Consider the following 27008-nt stretch of genomic DNA (forward strand, 5'->3'; position numbering starts at 1 on the left):
ACGTAAAAGATTACCTGATAGTAGTAAAATAATTTCTTAAAATCAAATTTTAGATTTTTTTTTATTTTCAATATTTTATTGGATGAAATTCTAAGAGTATGAGATAGTATGTCACATTGATTTTAGTGGAATTAAAAGATTTATGAAGCAGACGACAAGGTCATATGGATTTTTTTACAAGAAAGAATCACTGCATTGCAATGATGATTATATTTTAATAAATTAAAATTGAATCGTGCTTTTAAGTTGCATAATCGTATTCATTATAATTTGAAGTTAGAATAATTTATTGTAAAATTAATTTTAACGAAAATTAAACTTATTAATTAAATCCCCTTAACCTTAAGATGTTTAAATTTTTTGGTACAAGCTCATGATAAGTAACTATTAAACTTGTCATTATTTCATAAACATCTCTTAAACCTTCATTCTTATATTATAATTTTTTAAGCAATTATATGACAAAAAGCTAAACTTTAGATATATTTTCTTTCTACTATAAAAAATGTTTTGTAGAAAATTTAGGTATATTGATTGGATATAATATTACCATTTCTTATTGTAAGCTTTAAGCACATTTGTAACAAATTTGTCAACAAATTATTCAGGAATGAAAAGGAGAAATATATTGCTAACTTATGTTAATTTATATTTATCGGAATATTATATTATATTTAAAGTTATAAACTTGTTTGAAAATTATATACAAGACTGGTGAGAGGTCAGCAAACCCTTAATCACTCATCAATTCAGCCCATGGATTTAGTCAGAATATTATTATTATGTTTGGGATAGGTCTGGAAAAAAAGCATTATTGTTGAAAATATTTTTTAAAATTAATCAGATCAGTGATATCAATTAAACGTGTTATGTATGGAGGGACCTCAAATAATTCACTTAAGTTCTTAATAACTTATTGACTAATGTGCTAAATTTAATTAATGGTTTGATTATATTCTTGATAGTTAAATTTTTTTTCCCAATTTAATAAAAATATATTAAAGAAAAAATGTTTACTTTTATTTTTTGAATATTAAAGTTTTCAAATTTTGATAATTCTTTTTCAAGTTATAGATATGCTCTAAAAAGATTATTATATACAATTACAAGTGTTTTATTTGGGAATACATTATAAACAAAGACCATTTACTGACATATTAATTGTTTTTTTTAGAAGTATATAACTATATTCCAATCATAAATTATTATAATAATAAAAAGGCATTGACAGAGTTGGGACTATAAATTCCCATGTTGGCCTCGATAACCATATTACATAAAATCTTGCATATGATTATAAAAGTGTGTAAAAATGTAGCCAAAAAAAATTTTTGAAAAAAAAAATCCATCCACAGATTTAATATTAAAATTATTATGTACTATTTGATCTCTATTGTTTTGCCTTGGATTTATAAACATATATATGTTTATCATGACCACAAAACGTTTTCATGTGATTTTTATAGCCATTGATAAGATGATACTTGTGTATTGCAGCATTATCTATAATGTTAATTGCATCATTTGGAAGAATTATTATTAATTCTCTAAGATAATTGATAATATTTCAATAAACTGTTAATTTTTAAGGCCCCAAATTTTTATCATACACAAAAGACTGACGTTCTTGCCTTTGGGAGGTGTCTCAGTTGGTGTGACATTGTAGAGGAAGTACATTTTCCAAATTATATTTAGCATTATAAGATAGTAAGTCTGGCGAATAAGGATAACTTCAGATGTATGTCATCGCTCGGGCTCTCCCAGCTATTTTTTTAGACCAACTATACTTCCCTCACTTTTGGGTAAACCTGGAGGCAAATTTTCTGTGATATCTTTGATATATAATAAACGTTTTACCCATTAAAAGATCTATAATCTTTCTTTCGATTTTGTAGGTGTCTTATTTTTGCATCTCTTTTTTTGAATTTGATATTGCTTAAATGCTCCCTCCCCCTATATATTTTGGAAAGGTTTCTTATCCTAATTTCTTTACCTAAGCTATGGACATATCACAATGTTTGACAATATCTTTTGTTTTCTTTTTTTCCCCCCATTTCAGGTTGGCATGACAATTTTGTTATTCGATTTTATACTTATTTCAACAATTATATTTTCTTTTCGGGTTATCAATTAGCGGTGAGTTTAAACGGCTTATTATCGTAAAATTAACACTTATAGCAGATTGCGATAGTGCTAGAATGAAAAAAGATAATTATATAAATAAGCAATTAATATTGATGATGAATTTGAGACAATATTTTTATTATTATATAAAAAAGTTTCTAAAATTATTATTGGTATTATTGGATGAAATATTATTATTGTTATTAAACATCATAAATTTTAAAATTGATTAACAATTACGCCTTTTATTATTATTTTTCTTCCTACACACCTTTAATGCTGTTTAAACATCTCATTAGAGCCGATTTTTAAAAAATAGCCATAAAAATATTGCCTAAACCTCGAAAATTCGCTAATTGTTGTCCTTTGTGTCATCTATCAACAAAATCTTCAAGCTTGTATAATGTTTATCTGCATAAAAAATTGACCAAGCCGTTTTTAAAGATTGGCTCAAATTGAGCTGTTTAACAACACCACACACCAAACGATTAAATTAATCCATTTCCAATAAAAAAAAAAGTCAAATATTTTTTGCTATTTATTTTATTTTTCCAAAAATAAAAGATAAATCGAACATTTTTGATGAATGAATGTTGATAATAAGATAATAAATATTTTAATTTTAATCATTATATAAATGATCTATATCTAGCATTTATTTTAATATTATTATTATTATCATAAATCCCAGTTTGGTAAGTTAGCTAATTCTCTAATGGATTATAATATGATAAGGATCAATTGCAAATTACCCCTGAAAAATGGCATCGAATTTCCTCACTGTGTTCTTTTTCTTGATCCTGTTTATTAATTTGCCTTTATTTTATTTATTTTTGCCAAAATAAAAACGGGAATGATTTTTAACAATAGAAATACTTTTTTTTAAAAAAATAATATTTATCATTTAATTCATATCAACAATATTGTATTTTTTTTTTATCTTTATTATAATATAACAATATTTTTTATTGTCTCGCACAAAATAGAATTTTTTTTAAAAAAACTAAAATGTCAATATTCAATACAAAAAATTAATTTGGACAATTTAATTTTTGTTGTCATCAATATATTTTTATTTATAGAGAAAATTCCATCTGTAAGGGATGCCAAATAGCACCAAGATTATTCTGCTAAGCCTTCATTCACATCTCTTGAGCAGCGTTAAATCAAACCAAAAAATACGCAAAACATTAGGTCGATGCTTAAGTCTCAGCAACGGGGAAAATATATCCGATCTAAAACGATTCTTATTGGAGGTAATAAAAATTATCTTATATCATTTTTATATAATTTATGTGTGAGAGAAGATGACGGGGGGAGGGGGTATGAAGTTGCTTCAATTTTAATAAGATACAATTAGGCTATTTCTTTGCATAAAATTAGGTTCATTTGGAGGAAATTGGAACATAAGTATATTTTCTTCAAAAAAATAGAGCCTAACATAACTCGAGAGGTGGGGAGGGGGAAAATTTAAACGTCCTGAAAGTTTGACCCCCCCCCCCCCCCCCCCCGTAAATACCTCTTTGACTGAGATTTTATGTACATACTAAACGAATACCTTCAAGAAAAAAAAATGTAAAAGATAAACCCATGACTGTACTAAGCTGACGGATTTCGTAAGGGAAACTTTTAACTTTCATTTATTTTTCTTTCATTCCAGCAATCCTAAAAGTTTGAAAACTGGTTTAAATTGGTACCGGTTCTGATATTTGACTCGCTTCCATTCTTGCTCTAAACTCTATTAATAAAGAACAATGTTTAAAAAAATTATCGAAAGATTTACGCATTTAGTTAAGTTAAAGGCTATAAGTTAGAATCATACATAATTTGCATATAAATTAGTTGTACCTTTTGTTAAAATTAGATATATTTTTGTTCCAACAGGTCCTTAAAAATTTAAATAGAGAGAAATGTAACCAGTTACTTTTCATATATATTTATCATTCACTATCTTAAATGATTATTTCCCAAGTTTAAAATTGCTAGTTTATTAATATAATATCTGATTTATATCAAAACGCTCTTGTAAAAAGTTTATTTAATAAGGAAATATTTTCGAAGAAAAATTAGCACACCTCTTAAACCGCCAACCTTGAAAATAGATTATTCTTGATGGAATCTAAGTTAAAATTTAATAAACCCTAATTTTTATTAAAAGTACTAATTACCTATTTTTCTTGTGCAAATAAAAAAATTATAACTAGTACCTTTTAAGAATGTAACTTGTAACAATCTAATTATATTTCAAATTTTACAACATTTATATGGTTTTTTTTAAATGTAAAAAAAAATTAATACTATCATTTTATGGCTGCTTTATAAATGCTCATTACTTTGACTTGAATAGCTTAACCCTTTATTAACAGTTAGTTTTGTATATTTTGCCGCGAATTAACTATGAATGATGGTAACGGATACGTTTTTAGACGGATCGTACCGAATCATATGCTACTATTAATATTTACATAATTTTTAATAAGATTGACTTTTGACGGATTATCGCGGAATCGTATGTCCGTCTGCACCATGAAGGCAACCTAAGTTTCACTGTTTCAATGAATTTTTATTATTACAACCACAGTAAGGAACGTTATCTTGATTTCAGACCCATAGCCAGGAAGCAACAGCTGAGGAGAGATGGGAGGGGGATCAAAAGTTTTTTTGAGGGCCAGTATATTTTTTTTTATAAGCCACTAAAACAATTGGAAGCCGAAATGGGGGTATCTCCCCTTCATGGGTGCATGATTGTATAGACATAACTTTGTACCCCACATGCCTAAAGTTATGTAAAAAGATAAATAAACATAAAAAGAAGAAGAGCTTTAAAAAATTGAAATTAATTTTTGTTTTAAATAGTTTTTGAAGGATTATCAATAAGAAATTGATACTTTTTTATTAAAACAAAAATTGATTAATTTAAATAAAATAAAAAAATGAAGGTAAACTTAAATAAAATTTATATCATTTTATCTAATATCGATTTTTAATTATAGATATCATTAACGAATAAAGATGGCGTATTTTGTTTGTAAAATTGCATTAAAAATAATAATAAAAGAAGCTATCAAGACTTTTTACTTGTAGTAATTACTAGGAATTTAATCGGGGCTCAAAATTTTGGTCAAATTAGAGATTCGCCCAAGTAAGACAGGTTTTTATGTAACTTCAGTATTGGTTCAATTTTTTTAAAAAAATTTTATAAAGGCAAAAAAAAGTGATTATATGTTTGTAATAATTAGATTTTTTTCTTATTTACAATCTGATATCGAGGTCATTCTTATGAATATTTTAATTTTTCTGGACATTTGTTGTATCTTGCATTTTGGAAGCCTTTTTTTTGCGACCTGCTTTATTATCCAATAAATAAAAATTAACTTGCTCTTAACTTAATAATACTATTTATTCTAATCGAATATACAAAATATAGTACAGTTAAGGTTCGGTTAAATATGAGCCTATTTCTCAATAATCGGACACATTCTAATTAGGATTTAATATACTTGTTATAAACTTATCTATCGGAGATTTAACAAATATTTATATCGGTTTTTCTGTTCTTCACACATTTCTCCCCCCCCCCCCTCCCAAATATATGGCTGAAAAAAAAACAAATGCTCATTGAATATTTTTTTCTTTCTCCTTGGATTTTTTAAAAAAAATATTCGTTTTCAGGCCCCGCTCATGATTTTCAAAAGCATATTGGTTCTTGGGTCGGTCCCGATTTTTATTTTTGATGAAAATAAATAATCTTAGCCCGTTCTGGAATTCTTAAAATTTTGCTATTTTTTCAATAATTTTGGCTATGCTTTGCAAGTTGCTTCGAAGAGAAATTAAAGAAAAAAAAATTTTTTCATTATCGGTTATCGGATCTGTGAAAAATTGAATGATAATTTGTGGATCAAATCCTAACCCATTTTACTTTAATTACTATTATCTTTGAATTATAACCAGGGGGACTATCTTTAAATTTTTATCGATAGAAATTATAATCTTTTTTTATTCAGTGTCAAATCATTTAAAAAAAATAACAATTTAACTGAATTGTCAATATTAGTGTTGCGAAAATGACGAATTAGGCTTATGCCTACAAAAAAAAAATCATCCTAACCTTGATGCCGCGAGTTGATTTTTCTCCTGCTTTCCTTGAGATTCAACCATTTTTTTTTATTCAACTAAAAACTCGGTTTATCCATTTAAGGAATCGGATATAAATTAAGCTATTTATCATTTACCCAGAATATACTATATTTTTTTTAAAATAAACTTTTAAATCTGACGAATTGAGTTTTTAATATTGTTTATTTATCCACGTGAAAGCTTGAAAATTAAATTAGTATCTCCGATCCAATGATATATAATACCTAGAATGACGATACATTCATTAAAATGTATTTCGAGGCGTCATTGAATATAAAATACGCCATTTTGGTTTTCATTTTAAAAATTTTTTAAAAAAATATATAAAACTGAATTATTATTTATTTAAAAAAAAATTATCATGAAATTTTGATGTAAATTATTTATAAGGGAAAACCAAAATAATCGTGCCGCCAGCTGATTGATACGTATTGATACGCATTTACACATTAAAATGAATCGTCAGTCGTAAGTACTAAGTAGTAATTTGTCCAATCACGATTAAAGCTTTTAACTCCTTTATACACTTACAAAAAAATTATATCTTATAAGTTCGACGCCGACGCCAAAGAAGGGAGATATTGGTTAAAGTACTTCAAAAATTTTAGTCATACCCAAAGGCCCTTCGCCATCGCTCATCTGGATGATGACGTATTCGAAAGGAAAGATATGGTTATATTTTTTTAAAAATATATATATTCATGTTAGCCGTAATTTTCGGCGTTGAATAATTCGATTGCACAGATACGGAGAGTACAACTATTCGATATATTGATACTATCTCAATGCCTATAAATGGTTAAATTTATTTTAAAAAATTAAAAATTGCCAGGAATTTACCCGCAAAAATGGATTTTAATTTCCCCCCCCCCTCTGTTTGTTAGATTTGTATTTGAGTAACTAGATAAATCGCTCAATGTAACTTAACACTTAACATTAATAAATATAAATAAGAATAAATTAGGAGGTAATATATCGAATTGTATCGGTTTCGACAGATACAAAAATGTTTTACAAATATATTGACCTAGAATCTTAATATCAGACTAACCCTTTTCAGGAGTTTAATTACTGGTCCTCAAAATTTTTCAAATTTTTTTAAAAATCATAATAATTTCACCAACTGTTAAAATCAACGCTTAGAATTGTCATTTAAAAGTGCTATATATATATAGATAGGCTAAATTCTACTATATAATCTGATATCACAATTCAATTATATAAATGATTTAATATATTCATTTTATGGCTAAACTAAAACAAAAAAAAATATGATAGTTAGAGAATCTCAGTTCAAGTCTCTGCTTCTTGCAAAGGAACGGCATGAAATGTATCATAGTACATGGCAAGAGCTTCCCATGCAACAAACCTATCTCATTCCAAGAATTCAACGTAATCTTTCATTTATAATAGTATTTTGAAATTTTAATCATCCAGCCCCAATACTTTTCTTTCTCGGGGGCTATGTGATCTATTCCATAAGTGAATTTTATTTTGAATATAAGAATTTGGGTTATTAGCCCTAATACAACTTATAACTAAACCTTTATAAGATGACGATCACTCAAGGGTGATTATTACAAACATTAATTTCAATCACGATTTTTTCAATCTAGTAAAAAAAAAGAAATAAAAATCGATTTTTTTTCTGATTTAAATATGACTTTAATAATTAGTTTTTTAAAATAAATTCAATAATTTAAAAAAAAACTTATTATAAAGCCAGCCGTTCAAACATCTAATAATATTAAATTATTTATATTCTAAATACTCTGGATGTCTCATAAATCCTGGAACCGATTATATTTATTTCATTCATTTAGTGCAAAAAATGGCCAGCCTTAAAGAAACAATCTGGAATCATTTTTAAATCAATATTTAAAAAGATTCCACATACAATTAAGTTTTAGTCTTTTATTACTGAGTATATTTGGATAGTGAACCAGACGTCAAGAAGTCAAGATAAGTAGATGATCACCTTTGGAGGTTTCACTGATATACACATTATTTAATTTACAATAACAATTTTATATGTCTATAACGAATTTATTCATACATTGGAATGGTTCTTTCTTTTTTAGGCTGTGTTCAAAACATTAAAAAAAATTCGATCCACAAACTTTCCAAATTTTATCAAAAGCAAGAAATAAGCTCTTTTTTAAAAAAATATAAAAATAGAAACATGTTTAAAATTTGCTTCTAGAAAATTGCCAAAATTTAACATGTACGATTTCATTAAAATTTCTGAAAGTTTTGGAACTTTTCAAATTTTTTATAAATGATTTTGTATATGAATATAGCCTTATCAAAGAAAAAAAAGAAGAATTGTTTTAATTTTTTTAAAGATTAGATGAGAATGATAATTCACATGATTGTAATAAGCAAATAACTTTGTTATAATAATTTTTTCTTCCAAATATTTATCAAATATTGATTTATTTAATGGAGCGTTTGTTCATTGTTGATCCAAAAGCCTGTTTACTTTATAATATATAAAATAAACTATCTTGTTTTAAAATCCACACAGAGCAATGACGTAACAACTAGAGTTTTGGGCGGACGAATCACGAATCTGTTCCGACTTAACTCGGGTCGGTAGGGCCCGGAAAAAACTTTCTCTCACACTCGGTCACAGGCATATTCAAAAACGAATTCGTATTTGATCCTTTTGAACTTATAGCTATCATATAAGAATAGTATTTCTTGAACCTCCTTTGATAGAAAAATGTGCGGATATCGTTCGGGCAAAATTTTTTTTATCGATTCGGGTCGGACCTGATAATTTTAGGTTCCGACGCAGGCGTATAGTTTGGGAAAAGGGACATAATATTTAGCTAGGGCCTTTTGAAAAAAAACGAATACTGATCGAATAATTGTTGTGTTTGGACCGATGGGTCCCCCAGTCTGAATGGGAATAATACAGTCCGTGATCGGGGGTCCGGGATGGTCAATGACTGGATCAGGGGGCCGGGTTTTATCTAGTCATAAAATCGCTTGGACAACATAATTTTCAAAGTTTATTCGAATAAGTGAAATTACAACAAAAAAAAAGAAATTCAATTTAAAACGCACGAAAAATAATTAATGAATCAATGGTGTTTTGTTTTCCACCTTTATAATTTTTAAAACAAAAGGAAAAAAAAAGTTGTTATTTAATCGCGATATAATCATTCATGAAACTGGTAAGAACCAGTTTCAAATGCAATATAAAAATAAGGTATAATATATTAATTTCATAACAAAATAAAGGAAGATGGGAAAACAAAAAAAATAGAACATAACAATAATGAATTATTCTTATTTTTGTATACGTCAATCAAATATGAATAATATATTTTATCATTTTCATGCGAAGACCACTTATATTATTCCATTAGTTCAAAAGACTCGCATTATCTCATAATGAAGGCTCGTAATCCACATTTTCTAAAAATCTTCTTTATCTAGCTTCTGCTTGTATATTTATCAGAGACCTGCAGAGGTACCATTTGCACGGCCCGGCCCGGCCCGGTTTTAAATTTTTTAGGCCCGGCCCGGATATTTTTTAAAAAAATTTTTTACGGCCCGGCCCGGATTTAAAAATTTAAACCCGGCCCGGCCCGGATATTTTTAAAAAAAAATTTTTACGACCCGGCCCGGATTTAAAAATTTAAGGCTCGGCCCGGATATTTTTTAAAAAAAAATTTCAGGCCCGGCTCGAAATTTTTTAAAATTATATTCGACCTTATATAAAAATTCACCTATGAGGTATTTTACCATATTTTTCAGCGAGTATTATCGCTTATTATTTAAAAATACATGTAAAAAGCTAATATTTTGAGAATATTATATTGAATTTATAAAAATTATAAAACTGTTATTTATAAAAATGGATATTTTGAGCATATACTATATTTTATATTGCATTTATAAAAATAAAACTAATATTCATAAAAATGGTAATAATATTTTGAGCATATACTATATTTTATATTGCATTTAAAAATAATAAAACTAATATTTAATTTATAAAAATGGAAAATATTTTGAGAATCTAATATATTGTATTTAATTTACTATTTAATTTATAAAATAAAAATAAATCGCTATTTATAAATAGTATTTTGAAAATATAATCTAATAGCACAATATTAATATAATTTATTTTATAATTTAATTTTTTAACAAAAGAAGATAATTGTATTATATAATATTGTAAAAAAAAATAATGAAAAATGTTGGATTAAAAACTTTCATGACTCAAGGTAAATATAATAAATGCAATAAATATTTGACAGTTTGCAAAGTAAAAAACCAGCATGATTGACGAAACCCTATACTCAAGAAAGATATTAAAAATTCACAAATTATCATGAAGAAAGAGAAGCATATCTACTTTTTCAGGTTGAAGATTACTTCTTCTTTTTCCAAGAATTCTCGTTGTGGAAAAATTCCGCTCACAGCTTGCACTTGAAGCAGGAATTGCCAATTTTGCTAAAATTGGAAATTCGTTTTGATGAGCCGCCCACCACTCTATATCCACCTTAAATGTTTCATCTATTTTTTTATTTATGTAATTATAATATTCATCATCGGGTATTGACATATTACTAGAATTACCATCGCCCCATTTGTCATAAAACGATTCAGTTTGTTTAACAACAGTCGTAATTTGACTGGTCGATGGTATTTCATTTACTTCCTGAGCCTCTTGTAATTTAATATAATCTTTTATATAGTTTTCCGTCATCTTGCGATCTGTCCCTGACTATATACGTAATTTCTTGAATTTGGGACAGAGAAAAAGAGAAATAAAATGATACTTGTGTAAAACAAATTTTTCAATTAAAAAATGCTTTATATTAATTAAAATCAATTTTATTTCTCCTTTTTCGCTTTGAAAGGTATTACAAACTTCAAGAAGTGATATTCCTTTATTTGATTGTTTTGGTAAAATATATTCTAAAAATTTAGATATGAATTATAAAAAATTATATTAATAATACTTGAATATTGGGGCTTATTTAAGATATTCCTTTATTTGATTGTTTTGGTAAAATATATGTTGTAAAAATTTAGATATGAATTATAAAAAAATATATTAATACTTTGAATAAATTTGCAGGAAATTAATAATTAGATCGATCTGTTGGGTGTTAGGTAGTGTTAACCATCACCAAATATTATATTAATAACTATAATATAATATAATCTTATAACCATTAACTCATAATGTAAAAATTTTTATAAAAAATATTAAGGCCCGGCCCGGGTTTAACAATCTTAGGCCCGGCCCGGATATATTTTAAAAAATTTTTAGCCCGCCCGGCCCGGCCCGGATATGTTTAAAAAATTTTTTAGGCCCGGCCCGGGTATATTTAAAAAATTTAAAATACGGCCCGGTCCGGGCCGGGTTTAGGGTCGGGCCGGGTTTAGGGTCGGGCCGGGTTTAGGATCGGGCCTGCAGGTCTCTGATATTTATATCCTTACACTAAATCTATTCTTTCATTTTTTTGCTAGTTATCCCTAATTTTCACAATATTCATAAAATCCAAATTAGGCAATCCTAATCTCGCTCCCCCTTCTAAAAAAATAATTCCTGAAAAAAAAACAATGAATATGAAAACATTTAATAAAATTTATATTTGCTCAGAGTCAGATATTAAAAAATGGTATCGATGTCAGAGCGGTGCCAGACCTAGAGAGTTAGAAATATTTGTCTCTTTAATTTGGGTATTGTATAGTAAGCATGATTGTTAGTTGGGGTTTTCTCTACATGTGCAGCAGTCTCCGTTCTTAAAATTATTGGTTAATTTATGCACGACTTCAAGTTTAAAATTGTTTCATTTTTTTAATGATTTTTATAACTGTTATTAATTATTATTTAATTAGAATTGTTTTAGGTATTCATTATGATTAATGTAAGTGAATCTCATTTTTTACCAATATGAAATGAAAATATACATATTTAGTAAAATGTAAGATAACTTATCCAATATTCATGATATTTTTACTTAAGTTTGCAGATAACATTTTCTTTTATAAAGATGATTTATATATAAATAAATGAATAAAAATATTACGAATATTGGATAAGCCTATAATAAAGTAATCGTAACATGAAGACAACATTTTATTATAAATGTTTAATATATAATTTAGTATAAGCTAAATTATTTAAAGTTGACCTCTACAGCTATCTCTCATTATTGTAGATTTGTAGAATGGAAGAAAAATAGATAATTTTGAAATTGAAACATGTATAAAAATTAATCGATAATATTAACACAATTGATGGTTATTGCGCATGTCAGGAAAAGATATTAAAAAATATCCTCTCCTCAACATTCTTAACTACATCTGATTGTTTAAACATGTAAAGCGGCTACGATATTGTCTTGGAAAATAAAAATGGAAAAAATAGAATATATGACTTAAAATGTCTCTAAAGACTTGAAAGAAAGTTATAGTTAATCAAATTTTTGCGCCAACTATTGGACACTATAAGCAATTAAATTAAGACAGGTTTAAGAAATCGATTCCACAAAACTAACTCGTAATAAAGCATCTAATAATAAATATGTGGAAATTTGCGATTAGAAAATTCGAAGAGATTATCAGTGGAAGTTTTACGGAGATGATTTTGAAATGGATCATCTGATTCTCAAATGAAAAATATCTAGGAAATTTGCAATCATTTTTTTTTAGTTGAGGCCATATCCGCAAATAATCAAATAATTTAAATATAAAAATAAAGACATGTCCCAAAGCATAATTCTAGAAAATTTTATAAATTCAAAAATTTAACATACGAAAATTTTAAAAATTTGGGATTAAAAATTTTTTTGAAATTATTTTGGACACAACCAGAAGTAGTAAGCTATTTAAATATAAAAAGAACGAACCATGAAAGAAAATTGTCATTTTAATTTGAGCATGTTTTATATCAATTATTGGTTTTTTTTTGATATCTCATTTATTAACCATTATTTTTTTGCGCCTAGCTGGTTTTTTAAAATATATATATATATATATTAATTCTAAAATTGGCCAATTATCTTTTTTTAAAAAATATTTTTATTTTACTTTTGGATAATATGTAATATTGCTGAGAAAATATATCAATTATTTTTTTTTAGTATTATAAGTTCTCTTTTAGTGGTGCAAAATCGACTCAAGTCGACTTTAAAACAGCCGAGCCGATAAACAGCTTAGCCGAGACGAAAAAGTCGTTTTCGCCTTAGAACTCGAGCCGAAAAAATCCGCTTAAGATTGGTATGAAGGGTGTCATGTCATTAATTATTTTGAGGAACAATATACGCTTAAACATTCTATATTTATATTTAGAGATGTATTTTATCTAATAGGTTTCCATATTTTAGATAAAAGAATACATATGATAATGGTATAATTAAGTGTGAAAGGTGACAATATCATAATAATTTTTTAAAATGTAAATAATGAAATTGGATATATGTATTTTGGTTTAAATAAGCTTTTATAGTAGGCTTGGGTATTAGCCGTTTTTTTATTGTTTGTCATTTGTTACCTTACAATTTTTAAAACACCCACCGAAAAAAAAAGATTAACAGGGAAAGACAAATTAAGAATAGCCTAGAACTTGCTACATCCTTCGAAAACAACAGAACATACTCAAAAATCCTTTTTTCGGGAAGCGGTGTCTTGCGCTCCAATACCCCTCGCCTATCCCAACCTTTACAAAGCTCGCGAACTTCTTCGAAAGATACCATAAAATCGCGATTCTCGAAGTTTTTATCTCATATTAGAAATTTTTTTAAAAAATGTTTAAATCGATATATATTTATAACGTTAATAAATAGAATTTTGTTCGCGGCTGTTCTTGCAAAATTTGCGTACTTTACCTTTTCCTAATTGATGATATGAAAATATTAAACAAAAATAAAAAATTATTTATTGGGAAGGTGTTATTAACCCATTACTGGTTAACGTTGCATAAAACACCACCTCCTATATATCATTTTTAAACATAGTATTTTTTATTTTAAAAAATAATAAAAAAGGTTTTTATATAGTTAAAACATTGTACCTCAAAACTGGAAAAGAAAAATATGAAAAATTTTTTTTTTATGTCCCTAAGAAGCCCTCAAACATGGCGAATTTATGAGGTCTAAAATGCAAAGTCTACTAAGTGATCTCACGAGCATATTATGAAATTATTTTGATGAAAACTAGTGTATATATTTTTTTTATAGATATATCAATATTTATCAATCATTTTTGAAATTTTAAATAATTAAAATTTTAATTGATAACCATATAAAGTTGACTGGTGCATATATGCACCGTTAACCATCTACCAGTATAAATTATTTTAAAAAATTCAAACAAATCAAATTTAACATAATGAATTATAATTTTTTATATTATACTTAAAACTGTTACCATTACTAAGGATGAGGGGGGGGGGGAGTTGGCTCGAGCTCCCTGAAAGTTTTGAAAAAAAATTTTATACCCAAAAAAGGTCTTGAAAATATTTTTGAACCCCCCGAATCGAATAATATATTTCTTTTATAATTTTTTATCTCAACCTAATTATATGAAATTCGCAAATATTCGGTTCATAAATATTCGAAAATCAAAATTATTCGTAAAAATTTTAAATTATTTGTACCCTCTTCCTTGCTGAACATTTTTTTTTCTTATGCACCTGTTTTGTCAATTCAATCAAAATTATCAAAATAATAGATGACTAATTAAAAAATCAAGATTCTATAAAATAAATATTTAATTAAAATTTTTAAGAATCGTTTCTAAAATGACTTAACAAATGACAGAGTTTTACCTTGATACTGCTGGTGAATTGGAGATTCATAATTCAATTGATGACGACATTCCAGAACCATCTGCTACAAGAAGCTATTCTGTAATTTCTCGCCATTTAAAATGGAGAAAACAGATACGTTATATTAATTTCTTTCAATGGGGAAAATGAAGATATAATAAAACTTGAAGACAATTTGCATGGTAAAAATCTATCAGATATATTTTTTAATTTTCGGCGAAGACTTATATTCCCTAATTGTAGATCAAAGTAATATTTATGCAAAACAAATGAATAGGTCTATTAATGTATAACTATCCCAGATATTAAGAGTTATACCTTACAAAACCAAATTATCATAAAATATATTTTGATAATTTCTATACATCAATTAAACTTTTGCCATACTTAAAACAAATGGGATATTTTACAACTGGAACTGTGAGGGATAATAGATTGGAGCATTGCCCAGTTAAATCTATAAATGCTGTAGAAAAAAAAGAAAGAGGATATTATGATAATAGGTTCGAAAAATTAAACGAAATATTTATAGTTCGTTGGAATTATAATACGGTTGTGACGAGTTATTCTAAGAAATTATCTTCTAAAATAAAAATTCCTCAACCAAATATGATCACTGCTTATAACAAACACATAGGTGGAGTTGATCTGTGTGATAATCCCATATCTACTATAGAATAAAAAGAGGGAAAAAAGGGCGGAGGCCAATATCAATTTTATCGATATGTAGCTTTGGTAAATTCGTGGGAAATTTGGAAATTCATGAATCGAGATGAGAAGAAGAGATTGCTTGCATTTAGGCGAGAAGTTACTACTTCCTTTGAACACCAATAAAAATTGAAAAAATTTAATTACAGGTCACGCAAGCCAGTTTGCATAACAGAGCGAAACCCCTACTGATTCATCTGGATATTATTTATCCAAAATCTATAGATGTAAAAGACGTAGATGCAGATATTGCCATACGCACTCAAAATATATGTGCTAAACATGTCAAATCACACTTCATACTAAATGTTTCAAGGATTTTCATAATATATAAACATTTTCTCGTTTTTATTATAAATTACAAAAAAAAGAATAAAGATTTCTATTGTTTTTTGATCTTATAGTATTAAATTTTTATCTTTTTTAACCTCTTAATGGTAACGGTGCAGATATGCACCAGGCTAGATTTTCTATTTAGGATTATTTTTTTCGGCTGATTTTTTTAGAATATCATATTTGAGCATTAATCAATATAATTTGAAAAAATTGGGCATTTTTATCCACTAGAAAAATCTTGACCATTAATGGTTTTGAGATTATACTTAAAAATCTAGAACACTTTTGAAATTATACTTGAAAATCTTTTATTTTTCAAAAACTAAAATCTAACAATCAATCAATAAAAAAAATATATTAATACATTAAAAAAAATCAATATTATTTTCTTTTAAATTAATAACAATAATAATAATATACATATACCTAGAACACCTCCCTTATTTTTAAGAGGCGTTCTCAGGTTACTAACCATATATATAAAAAAAATATTACATTTTATAATATATATTGCTCCTCTTTATTCATTAACTTCATTTATACCCATCTCTGCGAATTCTTGTTGCACTTCTTCAGCTACGTTCATTTTAGTAGAAAAATTGACAGGTCTTTTCCTTTGCAATGCTGGTTTTTTCATGAGTGTCTTACGCACTCCAAAATTTTTCTGATTCATGAGTACTTGCTTAGGCAGGATTACATTAGAACGATCCAGAATTGTGTTAGCACGAGCAAAATTCGAATCATTGACTTTATTTTGGTTATTATCATTATTATTGATAACATAAGTATTGCTGGGACAGTTAGCTGCTTTGTGTCCTTCTGTTCCACAGGCAAAACAAGTCAAACGGAACATAGGTCTGTTGAACAATTGCTGAACACTCATCCTTGATCTATGAAAGGATGGTTGCACATTTATCGTTGGATAACCAAAATAAAGTCAATGATTCGAATTTTGCTCGTGCTAACACAATTCTGGATCGTTCTAATGTAATCCTGCCTAAGCAAGTACTCATGAATCAGAAAAATTTTGGAGTGCGTAAGACACTCATGAAAAAACCAGCATTGCAAAGAAAAAGACCTGTCAATTTTTCTCCTAAAATGAACGTAGCTGAAGAAGTGCAACAAGAATTCTCAGAGATGGGTATAAATGTAGTTAATGAATAAAGAGGAGCAATATGTATTATAAAATGTAATATTTTTTTTATATATATGTTTAGTAACCTGAGAACGCCTCTTAAAAATAAGGGAGGTGTTCTAGGTATATGTATATTATTATTATTGTTATTAATTTAAAAGAAAATAATATTGATTTTTTTTTTAATGTATTAATATATTTTTTTTATTGATTGATTGTTAGATTTTAGTTTTTGAAAAATAAAAGATTTTTAAGTATAATCTCAAAAGTGTTCTAGATTTTTAAGTATAATCTCAAAAAATGGGTTAAGGAGGGATCATCTCCTCGGATCTTTGCTTTTAGAAGGTTAGCCCTAAGTGGATCTTAGCTTCATAAGCTTGAATTATAGGATTAAGGGATTTGTAGATGTGCCACGTGTTTGTAAAAAATTTTAAAGAAAAATTTCACTAATTCGCCATTTTAAATAACGCGTATAATTTTATTTTACTACTCTAGGAACGGAGAAGATTATAGAGGTGAACTGACGGATATTAATTATCAAATCATTGAATGGGCCCTCAAGTATCATTTAGTGAAAATTATAATGAACTTTTTTTTTACAGAATATAGATTTTTTAATCCTTGCAATGATTTCAAAACCATTCAAAATGTTCTATAGGCATACTATTAAGATTTTTTTAAAAGAATTTTATAACCTCGCAATCTTTTAAATCCATTCTAAAGAGTAATAATGTCCTACCACAAAAGAAAGAAAGAAAAAGAATAATAGCCGAATATATTAAATTTTAATACTAAACATGAATGAATTGAGTGTAGATTGTTGGTAATTTTTTTAATTTATGAAATTTTTATATTAACTTAATATGTTATATTAATATATTTTTAACTGGTTATTTGATTGTTGTTATCAAAAAAGATCCGATAGTATTCCTATATTGGGAACCTTGGCAGAAACTCCGTCTGGGAAACTCGTGTTAACCCAATCCGATACCGTGCTCGATAGGATGAGTTTACATTTTCAACCCCTCAAAATTTTATTGTTGAATAGCACTGGGGGTTTAGTCGATGCCAGTCAAGATAAAAATTCTAGTAATAATCAGGTATATTTTTTCTTTCTAATCTATCATGTATATTATTATTTTTTAAATGAAGCAAAATGTATATTTTATAAAGCGACTTTATGTAATATAAAGCTTTCTGAGATTTATTTATTACCCTCTCTATCTTTATCCCACATTAATTGAATTCGATTCGAGAAAATATAATAAAGAAATTGTAGTTACTTAGATAGACATATAACCCTAATGGCATAGAAAATGACTGTTCAATTTTTCAAAAGTGTACAAGGGCATGGTAAAGCATGAGCAAAAAAAGATATATTTTTGGAAATATCATCGAATTATCTCTCAGTATACTCAATAATAAATTTTTCCCAATAAGGGATATAAATGTTTAGATGGCAACTTATGATATTCATAAAAATAATAATTTAGTAAATAAAATTGAATAAATAAGGGGATTGGCACTCATTACGTTCTCCGATGGAAAATCTGTGGAATTATGATCATGCAAAGGTAGATATTTGAAAATGAATATCAATAATAGCAGAAGATATATAAATATAGTTGCCAGATACTCATCAACACTTAATTAACGAACCGGGACTCTCTTAATCCTAATTTTCTATAACATTGGCTTCGTTACTTTGAGAAATAGCTTTTCAGGGTAGCAATTGTGTTTTTATTATTGTATATTTTTTTTAAAATGTTTATTTTTGAAAAAATTTAGAAATAGCGAAAATATCATTAATTTCTGGTCATTTCTTACGAAATAATATTATTATCCAAGTTTTACTATAATATTTTTTTTTTTAAAAAAAGGGTAGAAAGAAATTTTTATATCGTCTTATCATGCATTTTGTCACGAACTCTCATTGTTGTATTTTGCGAAATTTTCATTTGATCAAATACTTATTTTGCATCGGGTATTTGTCGTTTTTGTTATTTTTTTTCTAAGCTTGATTTCATATTACATTTCTTGGTAACTGTTTTTGAACAATGTTGGCTGTTATTGGTGGTTTTCATTTTTCTAGTTAAGGTCTAGATCATATAACATGCAGAAGGAAATTTCTATTACATTAAATACGATGATGAGAGATAATTATATTACATGACGACAAAAAATAAGTTCTAAAATCTCAAATCCTCAACATCCAATTATATTACATAGAAAAGAAAGAAAAAGGTATAAAGAATTCGAAGATCATGATGATTAAATTTACATTTTACACATTTTTATTGATTGATTCGATTCATATTATTTATTAGTCATTTTAAGGTTTCCTTAAAAATAAAAATATAATCCTACAGGTAGTGATTCCCCAAATCAATTTGCCTTCCGACTTAGAATCAACTCTCAATTTATCGAACCTAGACGATATAACTCGCAAAAGGGTAAATTAATTCCATAAAAAAAAGACTTCTTTGATCTTAAATTATTATTTTTTTCCCCACTCTTTTCTCTTCCACTAATTTTTTTTATTAATTATCAGCTCGAGACGAGGGGAAGGGATTGGGAATTAGTATCTTAACCACAGCTTATATCTTCTTATAATTAAACCCTAATCTTGAATAAGTGTTTCGGATAATTTATATAACCCGAGTTCTTGGTTTGATCTGATCCTTCTTTCCGTGGAAGAAATGAATGGGACACCCTGATCAAACCAACACTCAATCTAAAATTATGTTCTACCCCCGTCCATTGACATTAGTGAAAATTCAAATTTACTTATTTAATTAATTAATTAATTTTTTATTTAATAAAAATGTATTAAATTTAATGATTTTTTATAAATTGGACAATTATTTATTACTTAATTTAAAAAAAAAATTAATTATAAAGAATTTATATGTATTCAAAAAAAAATTATTCTATATCTTGAAAATCTCTGTCCGCTACTCTAAGATTACTATAATGATTCGCACTTGTGATGTAATATAATATATCCATCAACTTTTTTTCCAAATTACTTGTTTTTAAAAAAATTAAGAAGTCTAACTATTGTATTCACATATTTTTATATTATTTTTATATGTAAATAGTTTCTTTAAACAGATGTATTAACTTGGAAAGAGCTATTTTGATTATTATTATCATTATTATACTGGGAAAATAAATTGTTAAAATATCATTTTATTGATTATTGTAAAATTGATGTTCGCTTTCTTTCTCTCCTCTTCTTTTCTCAAGAATATAGTTAAAAGTTAATTATAGATTATCGTCATCATTGGCGATACTCTAAAATTGAAATAAAGTATTTTATATTTTTAAATATTAAAATTAAGTAAAGTTTCTATAATTATTTCTGGAGAATTCATATTAATATGAAGCGCTGTTTATTTTTTATAGTCGTTGATGAAAAAACAACGAAGATAACTTGCTCTTTAAACAATATCCCTTTGCGAGAGTAAGATATAATAGAGACCAGCTATAGTCAAGGAGTAAATAAGGATAACAAATATATTAAAAAAAAATATTTTAAAATGTACACTTCCACAATATTTTTATTCTCTCCCCTTCCCCCCTTCTAAATTATAGATAATAAACATTAACAAAATGCTAGGTCATTTGTCGCCTCAATCGTCCGTCGTTATAACATCCGCGGATCAAGTTCTCAAAGAATTGTTTACTCATAGAGGTTAAAATGTTTACTTTTTATGTATGTGAAAATGGATAAAGTTAATCAACTAAAAAAAATAAGGAAGAGAAAAACCGTCATTGAATGAGTATCAGATTTTGGAATCATGATCCATTGAACTGAATCAAATATGGGAAAAACTGAATCCCTTTTTTAAAATTTTCAGTTGCCGAATAATATTAACACTAATTAGACCACTGCGCCGCCTGCTCACATCGCTGCCGCCGGCAATTTTCGCCGCCGATTGAGATGAGCTGTGCCGCCAGGCCCAATTCCCATTTTTTGGGTGGCAGCGTGGCATGTAAAATTTTTAAAATGCTATTATTTAATTATATTTATATATTAAATTATTATTATTTAAAATTGAATATTGAAATTAATAAAATATAATTAAAATGTGAATTGTATTGGCATATAATAAGATACATCATCATTGATAATCATTCATGTACATTCTATTTTATATTTCAATTACATAAACATAGTACATATTATATCTTTATTTTAATGGACCTACACTTTTTAAACCATTCTATAATATACAATGAAATTAACTTTAATGATCTTTCAATAATAAATGAGATCTAGTTGACGAACTTTCTGTATTAAATGCATTCGGAGAGTCTGTAAAATTACTTCCTGCCAAAAGAGACCAACAATTAATTTAGGTTTATTATTTCGCAGCGAAATAAAATTAAATATACAAATCAACGAATCTGATAGATCAGATATCATTTGTCTAAAAGAAAATATGCACAAAAGCTTGACCATAGGGATTTTCAATTACAGAACTGCAAGTGTTTATTTTCTATACTAATTTTCTATTTTTTAATATATTTATTAATATTAGATATTTGCGATACTACATAATCCGAATTTCGCAATCTTAAAATTCTTTCAGAATATTTAAATTTGAATTCTATAATTTTTAATTAGATATTTAAAACTTATAGAGCATGAAATGCAGAGAGTGAGAGTTAGATTGAAGAATGGGCAAATAGCCAATACATATATAGCGAAAATAGCTCGTAAACACCTTCCAATCAACGATAATAATTTTACTAGTAATCTAGAATAAGAATGTCATATTCTCCTTGACCTCTTTACTTTTTACCAGAATAGGATGTACTAACCTTTTGGGGAAAAACAACTGAAACACTTGCTAATTTATGAAAGTACTTTTTATACCTGCAACTAGTACACTTAACGAAAGTATCTTTCCCATGTCTGGATAATACTTAAAATAATCTCCATATGCCACACCAATCTTGACAAAATAATATTTATTAACGAGAAATATAATTTGACTAAACTATTTCTAGTTTATTTATAATCTCTTTCTTTATATTTTGTTTGCATTCCAAATTTATACATCATTGTTTTAATGAAAATCGATGAATATTACAACTAAGTAGGACTGTGCCGATCCACAAATTTTTCAACAAAACGATCCGATTCGATACTTTCCGATATTACTAAAAAGTTAATCTGATCCCGATCCGATATTTATATTGATTTTTTACCATCTATATTTGTATTTAATACAACAAAATTATCAATATTTTCTATTTTAAAAAAAATCCAACTAACTTTCACGAATGATTAAGTGTATTTTATTTTTATTCTCCAAAAGTTAATAATTTCATTTAAAATATTTGTATTGTTTATAAGGGTTAATATACAGTTTTTAAACAACTCCGTTTAGCCGATTTTTAAAAAGGGTTAAATCAAAATTTTATCAAAATAATATTACCTAGGCCTCGAAATTTCACTAATAGAAGTTCAAACCTTTCTGCCATCTGTGAGCAAAATCAATAAGCTTGAATTATTTACTTTTGGCCAAATTCTTAAGTTTAACGTTTTTAAAAATTGGCTTAATCTAACCGTTTAACAACACTAGCTGAATATGACAATTTAGATATTTTATCCTTTTCTTGCTGCAGATAATGTAACTAAAAATAGTGTAAATATTAAACTAATTTTTTTAAACATTTCAACAAATAAATTGTATTTTAGCTCCATTTATTAATATTTTATTATGAAATTATTTATAATATAAAAACAAAATTATATGATTATATATACAATCTTAAAATAACCAAAAACATATTTTTTGAAAACGCCAAATATCGGTATTGATCCGAACTTATATTTAATATACACAACCCTGCAACTAAGTGTGCCCAAATAAATTATAAAAATATGGAATGCATTTAATTACAAATTAAATTCATTTTTAAAATAAGTAGCGCCGCCGTCGCTAATTTATTAGGAGGCGACTAATTGAGGCGCCGCCGCTTCCGATTGATACCTCGGCGCACAGGTCTAACACTAGCATAGAACATATAATGAAGTCAGCTGTAGTAGGCCCCATTTGAAAAGCATTTTCGTTTATATACCTTTCAATGGCGGACTTATATATGTGGAACTTTTTAATGAATGAATGAATCGTCATAGGCTAATTAAGATGGCATCGTTCCAAATTCTGTAAAAAGGAATCCAATATACGATAGAGATGAAAATATATAATAAACTTTTTATTTCTTGTATTTAGGTTCGGGAACACTCTTCAAGCACATAGACACCTTTATCCAGACTAACAATCTCAGAGACATAGATAAAAACAGATTGGTCAATCTAATTAACACGTAATTTTTTTCACTATTTTTTAAAAAAAACTTTCTGCTTTTTTGCGCGATGTTCTTTGCAATAAATGCATTTTCCGGTGAGTAGTGTTGTTAAATGACTCGATATGGTCCAATTTTTAAAAACTACTGACTCAATATTTTAGCCTGAAAAATATTGTCTGAGCCTCGAAATTTGGCTAATAGACGTTGAAAACATTTTGCCATATATGGACAAAATCTTCAGGCTTGCTTAATATTTTTCTGGATAAGATTTTGAGTTAACCTTTTTTAAAAATTGCTCAAATCAAGCCGTTTAATACTACTGTTCGTGAGTGAATAAATGAATATCGTAATAAATCGGTATCGTATCTTATTACGCTTTCTTTTTGTCTCACAAATATTGACAATTATATGATTCACCTTTTCCGATGTTTATAGAAACCTTTCATTCTCTTCTTTAAAAAAATGAAATTGAATTTCTGATTTTCCAATTTATTTTTAAAAACTTTCAATTTCCTTCACTTAATATAAGTGAATTTGAATTTCTGTTTTCCCATGTTTAGTCTTGCAACATAGATTTAATAAACGCACAGGGACTGGGACATTATTTTTTTATATATACGAGGTGGAGAGGCCCATAAAAATTGTTGTTCCCTGGTTTCTCATGTATATATTTATTTCAATTTGTAGGTATGATCATTTTTTCTTGATGTTTCCAAAAATTTATTTTTTTTAATATGGCACAAAAAATTTTATATTACCACATTATTTAATGGGTGTAATTACAAAATATATTATAGGACTTTTGAGAAGACGTTAAAATACGATTTTTTTGAAAAACTACAGGACAAAATCGACAGAATGTTCGTATCCGAGAAGTTTTAAATTAAAAATAAATTTTACACTAATTGCTTTATATCCATACATAAATAATTCAAGAAAGAAAGAAAGAAAGAAAGGAAAAATAATATATCAAAATGAAACTGATCACAAAATTTTCAAAATGCGTTTTTGGATAGTTATATCTTTGATACATTATTTGCTTAATTATATTTTACAACTTTTTTTGTAAAATATTAGATTATATGACGTGGCAATGCTTGATAAGGATTTTTAAATGCTTTATTAATAAAGATAAAATAGTTTAGGAAACCTTTAGTAATTATTAAGATAATAAGAAGTTTAGAGGGCTTATTTAATATTAAAATAATAATTAAATACCTCTTCTTCGCGTTTCTTTTTCCTTCGGGAGTATTTTTCATCCCTTTTATGATGCTAAAGTTCAGTAGGGTTTCAAAAAAAAATCTAAAATATTATAATATTTTATTTTCACAAGATCTCATAATGCTTTTTCAATTTTTATGTTTCTTCAAATAGTTATAATGCTGCTGCAATTATCACTCATGAAGAAGGTCTAATTATACCATACCTTAATAAGTTTGTCATTTCATCCGATATTCAGGTATTTTAAAAAATTTGTTTTATAAAAAAGAATTGTTCTTTGAAGTTATATACATTATTTTAATTTATATATTAATTATCATTATCAATAACACTAAAATTATACTTTTTTGCAGGGTCTAGGTTTGAGCGAAACTTTGTGGAATCTCCTTAAATTTCAATACAAGACTCTAATTTGGCGTTCGTCGCATACAAACAAAATCAACCCTTGGTACTTTAAAAATTGCGAAGGATCTTGGAGCAACGGACAATGGATAGTTTTTTGGTAAAACGTTTTGATTATCATTGAACTTTGTATTCTTTCATTCTTTCTTATCTACAATTACAAATTATTTCTGGCATCCCCTCCCTTTACCCTCTGACATCTTTTCATTAAACTTCTATCCGGATTCAGTGTCAGAATTATTAGACCGACCACAAACTATACGATATTATTCTTGTTTAGTTATCATTTTATATTTACCATTTTTATATAATCTTTTATATGATTTTAGATGTATCTCTTGACATTCTTGTAATAGTTATCGACCGTTTTTCATCTAAAACATTTTTTTTATATTTACACATTAGGAGTTCTCCAACGTTAATTATTTAGCTTTGTTCTATAAAGAAAAATAATACACAATTCATATTTATAGATAGTATAAGTTTGTGATGTGCAATGAGTATTTTTTTAAATATCTAGTTTGCGGTCAAATTTTTTTTAAAGAGAGAGATAACGAATGAATAAATATAAAAAATATATATATTTTGTGATTTTATTTCTATTTATTAATAAAATACCTTGGGTTTTAAGGGAACTATACAATATTCATTTTCTATGAACCTCGATATATAATTATTTTAATATAACACTTTTTAAGGTATGGCATTTCAGACCCAGAGACATCCCATAGGGCTATAAAAACCGTTCTAAATATCGACATTTCTTTTGAAAATTCTCCCTCGAAACCTGCCGCTTCCAACAAATTAGCGGCTTCCGATATTTCTTCGCCAACACCTAAATCAGATCCTCCCTTAATTATTTCCTTATAGAACAATTGTAATAGTAGATATCTCGAATGCATTAAACGTATTATTATTTCTATATAATTTAAACCATCGTACATAATAGTGAAGATCGAAAATTAAGGCATCTTAGTTAATTTGAATATCCCATTTACGAAATCATGCATACGTCTCAGCATAATATCAAGTCAAAATATTCATTCAGGTTCTAGTATAATTATTATCACCACCAAAATATTTTTCACGGGTTTTAACACGTCTTTTACACTATTTCTATTTGACAGGTAGAATGCTATTCCCCCATCCTACAAATTATTTCTATCATGATTTTATTTTTGTATCTTATTTATTTTTCCTGCTAAATTTATAATTAATTTTGTGCATATTTATCTCCAAGCTATACCATTAAACTGTCAATTATAAATCAATCCCATAAATATATGATTTTAGTTAATATTTTATTACTTGTTATTATTTTAATATATGCTATTATTTAATTATATCGCAAATAAGTATAAAAATACCCCCCCCCCCCCTCAATTCCTCATTTCTTTAAGAGTTTTTCTAAAATTTTTCTTAATATAAACTTTAAACAATCAAATTATAAAATATATTATCAAGAATTATAATGATTGTTAGTATAAATTATTATGTAAATATAAATATAGTAATAATAATTTAATAAATGAATTTCAAAGAAGATGTTTTTTCCTTAAAAGATCAATAATACAGGCTTTTTCTTTAAGAGAGTAATTGTCCTAATATGAATAAATGGTTAAGAATTCGATGAATCCTAAATCGTAGTTTTCATGTTATATTTAAAACGCAAATTTAAATTTTCAAATTAATAGCAAAATTTTCTTAAACACTAATAAGCTGTTATTGCTAATAACAAAAAAAAATTAATGTGTTGATATTATACGTTATATTTCCATTAAAGTGTTGCAAATTTTAAGTTTACAAATTGAATTT

The 27008-nt window shown here is 26.8% G+C and overlaps 1 protein-coding gene across 2 annotated transcripts; it reads left to right on the forward strand.

The window, feature by feature from the left end:
• Nucleotides 1-167: 167 nt before the first annotated feature.
• On the forward strand, nt 168-26736 carry LOC135929515 (N-acetylglutamate synthase, mitochondrial-like). 2 transcript variants are annotated; one of them, XM_065466129.1, is made up of 14 exons: nt 168-275; nt 3207-3380; nt 6814-6933; nt 7540-7653; nt 13825-14009; nt 17739-17804; nt 18160-18343; nt 19613-19696; nt 20841-20940; nt 23495-23588; nt 24368-24445; nt 24945-25029; nt 25145-25293; nt 25892-26736. In XM_065466129.1, the coding sequence occupies exons 2-14, from the start codon at nt 3228-3230 to the stop codon at nt 26061-26063; spliced, it is 1584 nt and encodes a 527-aa protein (XP_065322201.1). In that variant the 5' UTR covers nt 168-275; nt 3207-3227; the 3' UTR covers nt 26064-26736. The 2 variants fall into 2 exon arrangements, with proteins under 2 accessions (XP_065322201.1, XP_065322202.1); XM_065466130.1 differs by lacking the exon at nt 168-275 and having other exon boundaries at nt 3158-3380; nt 25892-26100; nt 26143-26736.
• The last annotated feature ends 272 nt before the right edge of the window (nt 26737-27008 follow it).

This window comes from Gordionus sp. m RMFG-2023, chromosome 5 (genome assembly GCF_954871325.1).
Source record: "Gordionus sp. m RMFG-2023 chromosome 5, tfGorSpeb1-WG-v2, whole genome shotgun sequence".
NCBI classification, from domain to species: Eukaryota; Metazoa; Nematomorpha; class Gordioida; order Chordodea; family Parachordodidae; genus Gordionus; species Gordionus sp. m RMFG-2023.